The sequence below is a fragment of the Varanus komodoensis genome, unplaced genomic scaffold, assembly GCF_004798865.1.
Source record: "Varanus komodoensis strain SLA01 unplaced genomic scaffold, ASM479886v1 scaffold35, whole genome shotgun sequence".
NCBI classification, from domain to species: Eukaryota; Metazoa; Chordata; class Lepidosauria; order Squamata; family Varanidae; genus Varanus; species Varanus komodoensis.
Window position 1 is genome coordinate 5,522,479 of NW_025335856.1, and position 10,313 is coordinate 5,532,791.

The 10,313-nt window shown below is 47.9% G+C and overlaps 1 protein-coding gene across 7 annotated transcripts in view; it reads left to right on the top strand.

Annotated features, from left to right (window-relative positions):
• The window catches only part of GRAMD1B (GRAM domain containing 1B), a 167,484-nt gene that overhangs the window by 152,627 nt on the left and 4,544 nt on the right, over positions 1–10,313 (top strand). For all 7 annotated transcript variants that reach the window (XM_044439525.1, XM_044439527.1, XM_044439526.1 and 4 more), the window contains 5 exons: positions 1,011–1,114; positions 1,506–1,709; positions 2,166–2,256; positions 5,363–5,470; positions 6,387–6,504. In XM_044439525.1, the coding sequence (XP_044295460.1) occupies positions 1,011–1,114; positions 1,506–1,709; positions 2,166–2,256; positions 5,363–5,470; positions 6,387–6,504 (625 nt within the window). The remainder of the gene's footprint in view (positions 1–1,010; positions 1,115–1,505; positions 1,710–2,165; positions 2,257–5,362; positions 5,471–6,386; positions 6,505–10,313) is intronic.

Here is a 10,313-nt window from a genome sequence, read left to right on the forward strand (position 1 = left end):
ACCTTGGCCATTGTTGCTTGTGACCTGCAGTTTCCCAAGAGGACCAAGTTTCACAACCTGGCAGCTACTGATTGCAAACACAAACACAGCAATTTGGTTTTGAAAACTGCCAGTGTTAGGGTTCCCAGGGCTGTACACTGGAGTGGACGTCTGTCTGATGGTTCTGTCCTTGGCCATGTGCCACTCCACACTTTTATGGAGGACTTGGATGAGGCCATCAAGGAGATGCTTATCCAACATGAAGACCACACAAAGCCAGGAGTGCTGGCGAATGTCACTGAACACTGGATCAAGGTTCAAAATGGTCTTGACAAACTGGAGCATGGGGCCAAAACCATCCAGGTGAAATGCAGTTCTGATACAGTCCTGCGTTTAGATACAATATGTAAGCACAATCACAGGGCAGGACAGATTTCGTCTGGCAGCAGTACATGTGAAAAGGATCTAAGTGTCTTAGAACAAGATTCTTGGTGCAAAAAATAAAAAGCCCCAATGCAGTCTTAAGTCACAATGAGAAATAATGATTCTCCTTTATTCAGTGTTAGTTTCGGTACATGTGGAGCAGTTCTGAGAGCCATTGTTTGGGAAGGATATTGAGGAACTGAAGTATTTCCAGGGGCGGGTGACCATAACATGGAAGCATCTGGAAATCTGATCCATTGAGGAACAGTTAAAAATGCTGAGTACATTTAGCCTGGAAAGAGAAGGCCAGTGGAAGACATGATAGATGCATTTAAGGATTTGATCTGTCAGCAACTTTGTTCTCTGTTGCTCCAGACTAAAACCAGTGGTTGGAATGATAAGGAAACAGGCTTCAGCTAAATGTGTTGCAAAGCCTCCTAAAGACACATCATCTTCAGCAGTGGAATAGGCAGCTTAGTCATAGTTCTTCGGTGCAGATATTTAAACGGAAACCTGGGCAGTCATCTGTAAATGCATTCTAGATCTGGCATTAATTTGGATCAGGTGAACTCGGAGGTCCCTTCCAACATGATAATTCTACTTTCCAGGGTTTCTACAGAACTACGATACAGAAAACAGCCATGGGGGCTGGTGAAATCATTCATTGAGAAGAACTTCTGGAGTGGCCTAGATGATTATTTTCGCCATTTAGGTGAGTGAAGCCTTGTAGAAACCAATGGACCTGGCTATCTGGCCATTTCTTTTCATACCACATGGCAGGATTCCTTGAGTGCAACCATTGGACCAAATCAATGGAGTTTTTAGGAGAGACCAAGGAAATAATTCAGCCCTGTGTACTAGTGCAAAAAGCCCTTTGTGTGTGTGTGTGTATGTGGACATATTGCAACAGGGAATTGTTTGGGTCCCTTGTGAGTCCCAGGGAAGCTGCTGACACTGACCATGTCCTGAGAGCAGAGGGCAGAACTTGAGAGCGGCCTCCCCTGGGATGGTGCCATGGCCTCAGACGAGAAATGCCTTTGGCTTGGGAAGAAAGCAGCCTCTTGCTTCCATCACAGAGGTGCCCCTCCATGTTTCCCTCACAGAGAGTGAGCTGACCAAAACGGAGAGCACGTACCTGGCGGAGCTTCACAGACAATCCCCCAAAGAGAAGGCAAGCAAGCAATCCGCCGTGCGCCGGAGAAAACGGCCCCACACGCACTTGAGGGGGCCACACCTGGAGGAAGTGCTGAGCCCCGTTACCACTCCCACCGACGAGGAGGTTGTAGGTCGGATAAAGCGTGTGACAGGTAAGGAGCGTGGCGTGGCAGCCGTGAGCTTTGCAGGGCGGATGGCGGCTCGGGTCCCTTGGGTGCTGGTTTGTTAGGCGACGGCAGGACAGGTGGTTCCATTGCAGGGGAAAATGGGTTTCCTGGGCTGCTGTTTCTGTACAGACACTCTGGCTGACCCAGAAGATCAGTTAGTGCTCGTGCCAAGTAACTGCCAATTAATTGTGCTTCTTCTCAGGAGGCGTCTTGGCTATTTTGCATGGCTAATTCTGTCTGCTTGGCTGTGTGGCGGAAGCTGCTTCCACGTAGCTGTAGCTAACTGCACATGAAATCCTTTTGTAAGGGTGCTAAGAGTTCGTGGAGGTCTAAAGAATGTCTCAAGTGTCTGCTTCCCAGAACAAGGCTCCAGGCAGAATGAGTTTGGGGGTGTTCAGGGGAAAGGACCTTCTCCAGTGTCCAACCAATGCTTCCTTCCAGGTTCCACTCAGACACGGCACATCCCTGAGGAAAGTCCCACTGGCTTCCACCAGCAGAGTGTCTCAAAATTGCTGCTTGTTATCAGTTGTGTGTAAGTTGTTTCTTGGCTTGTATTGCCTCGTTACTCCCCTCTTCGATCCGCAATGGTTGTCCTTCCTCTCTCTTTTATCCCACCTTGTTCTCCCTAAACGAGAAAGGATTTTGAAGGCCCATCCCAGTGCTTGGATTGTTTTCATGCATGGACACACCTGCACAGCTGCAATTCTCTCCTGCGACATGTTGTGCTTGGAATCCTTGCCCAGGGTTTGTGCTGTCCGCGCCTGTTCCCTTCCCTTGGCATCCAGTCCAAATGCCTTGTGCCCTGGTGGTCTGCCTTTCTTGGAATCCCAGGAAGTCATTTGGCCACAGTAGATGTGAGGCAGGGCACAGCTGCTACTCCAGGCAGGGGAAGGGCAAAATGTGGGGGTGGGAAGGGTGATGTCGCACTGAGTGAACTGGACTGCCTTGGGATACTTGAATTTGTGGAAACGAAGCTCATGCTTGGGAAACAGAGGAGGAGAAATGTTGATTTTTTGCAGAGAATTGTTATTGGATCACTGCTGATCCACTCCCTCCACAGATGCCAAAAAAACAAAACAAAACAAAAACAAAACAAAACAAAAAACCACATGCTGTGGAATGCCAAACATTTTAACCTGGGCTTAGTGGTTTTTTTCTCATGATTTGCTCTGTCAGGGCCCTTTCCTGTTTGATTAACACTGGGAATGTTTGGGTCAGTTGGAAGGCAAGAGTTAAAAATCTGTTGCACTGTGTAAAGGAAAAGCACTCCCATCGCATGTGCACACACGAACATATGTGTGTGCAAGCATGCGCACTCAGATACACACATACACACACACACAGCCAAGCCTGAATTCAGCCCCATCCCTCCTAGGAGCTTTGATGGAATCCAATTTGCTTTTTAATGTTGAAATGTCAAAAATGTTCTATTCACTGGTATGTAAGAAAAAAGGCTTGTTCAGTGCTGATTTAGGCAGAATTTCTGCCCTTTAGTAATTCCTTTGAGCTCAACTGGGTTTCAGAGTGACTTGACATTTTGCAGAGCACGACTTGAATTTAAATCTGGAATGCTTATCCGGATAGCCTATCATTTAGTAGGAAAATTGACGTCTGCCCACTCCTTCCTTGCAAGAATCTGAATCTAGATGGAAGATCAATAGGGTGATGTCCTATACAGGCAATGAGCTTGGTTTGTTTCTGCTGTGATTTGTATCCAAGCGGCTGACTCAGACAGTGCCCCCTCGTGGCGCAAATGGTCCCAGAGCACTGCCCTCCAAGACCCGGTTCTGTGTCCACACATCCAGCCTTCGAAGCCCAGTGGCTGGGAAAAAGCTAGACCCTGCCCACGGAAGAGAGTCTGTTGATTCGCTCTATCATCTTAATGCACATGCCATGCTGCTATTGCCTAATACTGGCATTTTTGTTTTTGGAAGCAGATGGCTTGCTATTTTTTTCGTGTCTGGTTAGGGACTGGGCTGGACAGCGTGTGGAAATTAGGACAGCCCACCTTTACTGCAAGGTCCATCCACAGAGGCAGTGTCCTACGGCCCGTCGATAGCCAGCATACGATGTGGTGGTGTCTCCCTGTGGCAGGATGCCCCCCCCTTTTTGTGGGTCAATCTTTGTTGTTTCCCAGGAAGTCCTAATGCATTTTCAAGGCTCTGCCATGAGGACTAGAAACATGTACTTACTTTGAACCTTTCCTTTGATTGGAGTTTGCCCTTTTTCTTTTTTTTTGGATACTTGGCCCAGTGAGAACTATTCACATCACCAGCGCCCCTCCGGCCACACTCCTGCATCGTGGGTCTTGGGCGTTTTCCTCTTTCTCCTCTCACCCTCACCTCTGCACCTTCTGCAGTCTCTCTCCCCAACCTGTGTGCTCTGCGTCCCTTAGAATAATCCGCCCTGCAATTTCCCCCTCTCTCAACTCTGGTGTGCTTCTAACCTTCGCCTCCTCCATCTTTTCTCTTCCCTGCTCCCATTAGGATTTGTTTCAGGTACTGTCTCCTTCTTTTTACCTTGCTTCTCTCTCACCTGTCTCTCCCTTGCCTCCCTGTGCATCCCAGCTGCTGGATTTGTCCTTTCACACTCTCTGTCTGATCTCTGCTTAGATTCTCTAGGGCTTTCCCCTCATCTGGTTCTTCTTAAATTAAAGAATGCTGTCCCTAGCCCTCTTTGACTCCCCAGAGAGGAATCCTTCAGCCCTTTTCCCACTGAGCAGAGCTAGCTGTCACTCCCGGCTTCCCACCGCACACATGTCCCCACGGTTATGTCTTGCATCTCCTTAGGCTTCATAAACTTCATACACTCTTTAGATGGGGCAGAAGGATGAAAGGAGAGGGTCCCAAGTGAAGTCTGCCCCTTTTCTGGCTTCTGAAACCTGGCCTGTGTTCTTCCATCTGAGCAGTTTCAAAAAGGATGGAGAAGGATCGCTAGCCATGGATTATCCTCCCAAAGAGGCAGTTCCAACACTTTTGCTTGTCCTCTAGCACTGCATATGAGTTGCAATAGGAGGGCCAGCCCCTGGGGACTTCCTACAAAGTTTATTCTCCACTCCTTTTTTACACAGATGGACAGTGCTGCACAAGAAATGCAGCCTGGTTATTTTTATTTATTTATATTTTATTTATGTTGCGATTTATATCCTGCCTTTTTCCTACAAAGGACTCAAGGCAGCTTACATCACCTCCTCCATCTTATCCCCACAATGACAACCCTGTGAGGTAGGCTGGGCTGAGAGTCTGTGACTGGCCCAAAGTCACCCAGTGGGCTCCATGGCTGAGCGGGGACTAGGACCCAGATCGTCTGAGTCACAGTCCCACGCTCTTAACCACTACACCACACTGGCTCTCTGGTTAAGCTAGCAAGACAGCCAAAATGCTTCTGCCAAAGACCAGGTTGAGGTCCTCATGCTGAGACTGAGACACGTTGCCCCATGCATTAGATGCCCACGTCGGGCAGTTCGGAGTGGGGGGATTCAGCATTCCCCAGTACATGGGGAGCATCAGCCCATTCCATTGCATAGAAATGATGGTGACCATCTGCTTGAGGCATTTCAGGGTGAGGTTCCTTGTGGATGGAGGCAAGCCCAGCCGCCTGCCACTCATTCGCATTCTTTTCCTGTTTTCTCTTCCCAGCCTGGTGCTTTTGGTCATCCTCAATATGATGCTGTTCTACAAACTCTGGATGTTGGAATACACCACTCAGACCCTTACGGCTTGGCAGGGCCTGCGGTTACAGGAAAGGTAACGCAGCATACAAGCGATGCTCCACTCCATCCTCGTCACACCTAGCCATCTTTGGAACCTTCAATTTCCCCTTGCACTGTGAGGCTCTTGAGTGGTCTCACTCTGTCCATGGGGGTCTCGCCCAGAAACTAACCCCCCTTTTTAGAATAGAGCCATTGTAAACTACCCTCCCCCTGCTTCGATGGGGGCAGGATGCAGCTTGGTTGTACAATACAAACCAAAAAAACTAATTTTAAAAACTAATTTAAATGTTAATGTTTGACAGTCACTTTTATTTGACTTATATAATTTGTATTTTTGGTTAATTGCTATCTATTGCTGTTTTATTGTGGTGGTTTTAATTATTGTAAGCCATCCTGAGAGGCCACGCATAAGGGATGGCTTTCGAAAGTTATAAACAAGCGCACAAACAAACACCAAGCACTTCCCAGCCCCTCCACACAGTGGGATTGGAGCCACCCCAGCTTTGCAATCTGTTGCACATGATGTGGGTGAGTTCAGGTGAGGCCAGGGGCAAGAAAGGGCTCAGATAGTGGCGGTGGACTCGGGTTCTTTGTGAAGGCAACCTTCCTGAGGGAGCACAGAGCCAAGCGGTGGGAGGGGGGAGCGTGTGGTTCAGCAGCAGAATCCTTGCTCTGCACGGAGAAGGTCCTTGGCTCAGCCCCCAGCAGGACCGTGGAAGAAACCTAACAGCAACTAGTCAGCATCGCTCCTGCCAGTCTAGAGGGACCGGCTCCATGAGCAGCCCCACACATCATGGCTGCCCAGCATGGCGATTGGCCGCGACGAGCTGCTTTTTCCCTGACTCCCTGTGGTGGCCTGGTGGTAGTACTTTGCCCCCTCTCCCGCAGAAGACCCCACAAGGCTGGCTTCACCTCCAGAGCTCACCTTTCCCTCCTGGTCTGTCTGGCAGGTTGCCCCAGTCTCAGACGGAATGGGCCCAGTTACTAGAGTCTCAGCAGAAGTACCATGACACAGAGCTCCAGAAGTGGAGAGAGATCGTCAAGTCATCTGTGATTCTACTCGATCAGGTGAGAGCGGCATCCCACATGAGCCGGTGAATATATTCACTGTAAGCAATCAGCTGCACTCACAAGCCAAGGTGCACAGACCACGCAGCTTCCTGGATGCTGCAGTACTATGGAACTGCTTGGATACGTGGTATCCCTCTGTAAAAGTGGTGGTGAACCTATGGCGTGCGTGCCACAGCGGGCACACAGAGCCCTCTCTGTCGGCACGGGAGCCAAGTCAACCCAGCATCGCCCCAGCAGCCAGCCATTGGATGACACATTATATAGGGGCAAAGCCCCCAATCGGAAAGGAGTAGCGACCAGGGAATGATGTCAGGAATCACGACTCCTTAGCCGAAACTCTTCCGAGCTCTCACATGACCAGCCAGTGCACTTCCAATGATATACATATATTTGCTTACACTGGCTGCGAGGTGTTTTTTCAACAATGATACCTCAATTTTCAGGTTTTATTGCACTGTTTTGCACTTTGAGATAAATAGGTGGGTTTTGAGTTGCAGTATGAGAACTCGGTTTCTAAAAGATTCACCATCACTGGATTAGAGTTAGAAAATGTGGTGTCTTGGCATGATTTTGATGGTTTCAATGTGTTCAGAATGGGCAGAAATGATGAGCAGTGCTGAAAAAGATGCTCAAAGAAGGCTTTTTAATAATCGCCCACCTTTCAATGGAATATTACCCTATATTAGGGTGAGGGATGATCACAAGGGTAGGGTTAGGGTTAGAAAAACTAGGAGGCCTGGCATGATTCTGATGGTTGGAATGCGTTTAGAATGGGGAGAAATGAGGAGCTGGGGAGAAAAAGCTACTCGAAGACTTTTTAAAAAGCGCCCACCTTTCAGTGGAATATTACCCTATGTTAGGGTTAGGGGTGAGCACCAGGGTAGGGTTAGGGTTAGAAAAACTAGGAGTCCTGGCATGATTTTGATGGTTGGAATGCGTTTAGGAAGGGGAGAAATGATGAGCTGGGGAGAAAAAGCTACTCAAAGAAGGCTTTTTAAAAATCGCCCACCTTTCAGTGGAGTATTACCCTATATTAGGGTTGGGGGTGAGCACCAGCGTAGGGTTAGGGTTAGAAAAACTAGGAGTCCTGGCTTGATTCTGATGGTTGCGATGCGTTTAGAATGGGGAGAAATGATGAGCAGTGCAGAAAAAACTACTAAAGGAAGGCTTTTTAAATATCGCCCACCTTTCAGTGGAATATTACCGTGTATTAGGGTTAGGGGTGAGCACCAGGGTAGGGTTAGGGTTAGGAAAACTAGGAGTCCTGGCATGATTCTGATGGTTGGAATGCGTTTAGGAAGGGGAGAAATGATGAGCTGGGGAGAAAAAGCTACTCAAAGAAGGCTTTTTAAAAATCGCCCACCTTTCAGTGGAATATTACCCTGTATTAGGGTTAGCGGTGAGCTCCAGGGTAGGGTTAGGGTTAGGAAAACTAGGAGTCCTGGCATGATTCTGATGGTTGGAATGCGTTTAGGAGGGGGAGAAATGATGAGCTGGGGAGAAAAAGCTAGTCAAAGGCGTCTTTTTAAAAATCGCCCACCTTTCAGTGGAACATTACCCTACTTTAGGGTTAGGGGTGAGCACCAGGGTAGGGTTCGGTTGAAATTTTTTATTTAAATAAAAACGTACTACAAAAGTTACAAAAGGGACAAAATTGCAATATTACAAAAGTAGAAAAATCCCTCATCCAATATTTACATGGTATCAAAATGCCAAAAGTACACACTTTTACAGGATTCCCAAGCTTTACATATCAAATTTACAAAAGAACGTTCTATAGATTTCTCCTTAATAGATTCATGCCATGTGTCTCAGCAACATGTATGACCGGTTTCCGTACATTCCGTGATCGGGGCTTGATCCCCACTCAACCACGGCCACAATTTCCTCCACCTACTGGGAGGCATCCTTCCTTTTTTCTCGCGGCTCAACCAAAAGATCTTCTCTTGGACAAATTTAACTGAGCCGGCCACGTCAGCCACCTTTTGTGTCTTTATCTCTCTGTGGCGTTGGAGGGACAGCGCCAACAGAACGTACAGATTAATCCGCCTAATTGTGGACCACGGCACAGTCCAGTACGTCTTGGGAGCCGTGGTCTCTCTCCACCGCCGCTTCCTGGGCACTCTCCTCCTGGGTCCCTTCAATGGAGGAGCGGGTTCTGTGCCAGACACGACCGATTCCCAGTCCTGGGAGCCCAGGGTAGGGTTAGGGTTAGGAAATCTAAGAGTCCTGGCATGATTCTGATGGTTGGAATGCGTTTTGGATGGGGAGAAATGATGAGCTGGGGAGGAAAAGCTACTCAAAGACGGCTTTTTAAAAATCGCCCACCTTTCAGTGGAATATTACCCTACTTTAGGGTTAGGGGTGAGCACCAGGGTAGGGTTAGGGTTAGAAAAACTAGAATTCCTGGCATGATTCTGATGGTTGAAATGCGTTTAGGATGGGGAGAAATGATGAGCTGGGGAGAAAAAGCTACTCAATGGCGGCTTTTTAAAAATTGCCCACCTTTCAATGGAATATTATCCTATATTAGGGTTAGGGCTGAGCACCAGGGTAGGGTTAGGGTTAGAAAAACCAGGAGTCCTGGCATGATTCTGATGGTTGTAATGCGTTTAGGAGGGGGAGAAATGATGAGCTGGGGAGAAAAAGCTACTCAAAGGCGGCTTTTTAAAAATCGCCCACCTTTCAGTGGAATATTACCCTCAATTAGGGTTAGCGGTGAGCACCAGGGTAGGGTTAGGAAAACCAGGAGTCCTGGCATATTTCAGATGGTCGGAATGCGTTTAGGATGGGGAGAAATGATGAGCTAGGGAGAAAAAGCTACTCAAAGACGGCTTTTTAAAAATTGCCCACCTTTCAGTGGAACATTACCCTACTTTAGGTTTAGGGGTGAGGACCAGGGTAGGGTTAGGGTTTGGAAAACTAGGAGTCCTGGCATGATTCTGATGGTTGGAATGCGTTTAGGATGGGGAGAAATGATGAGCTGGGGAGAAAAAGCTAGTCAAAGGCGTCTTTTTAAAAAACGCCCACCTTTCAGTGGAATATTACTCTATATTAGGGTTAGGGCTGAGCACCAGGGTAGGGTTAGGGTTAGGAAAACTAGGTGTCCTAGCATGATTCTGATGGTTGGAATGCGTTTAGGAGGGGGAGAAACGATGAGGTGGGGAGAAAAAGCTACTCAAAGGCGGCTTTTTAAAAATCGCCCACCTTTCAGTGGAATATTACCCCATATTAGGGTTAGGGGTGAGCACCAGGATAGGGTTAGGGTTAGGAAAACTAGGAGTCCTGGCATGATTCTGATGGTTGGAATGCGTTTAGGAGCGGGAGAAATGATGAGCTGGGGAGAAAAAGCTACCCAAAGGCGGCTTTTTAAAAATCGCCCACCTTTCAGTGGAATATTACCCTATATTAGGGTTAGGGGTGAGCACCAGGGTAGGGTTAGGGTTAGAAAAACTAGGAGTCCTGGCATTATTCTGATGGTTGGAATGTGCTTAGGATTGGGAGAAATGATGAGCTGGGGAGAAAAAGCTACTCAACCAAGGCTTTTTAAAAACCGCCCATCTTTAGTGGGATATTACCCCATGTTAGGGTTAGGGGTGAGCACCAGGGTAGGGTTAGGGTTAGGAAAACTAGGAGTCCTGGCATGATTCTGATGGTTGGAATGTGCTTAGGATGGGGAGAAATGATGAGCTGGGGAGAAAAAGCCAGTCAAAGGCGTCTTTTTAAAAAACGCCCACCTTTCAGTGGAATATTACCCTATATTAGGGTTAGGGGTGAGCACCAGGGTAGGGTTAGGGTTATAAAAA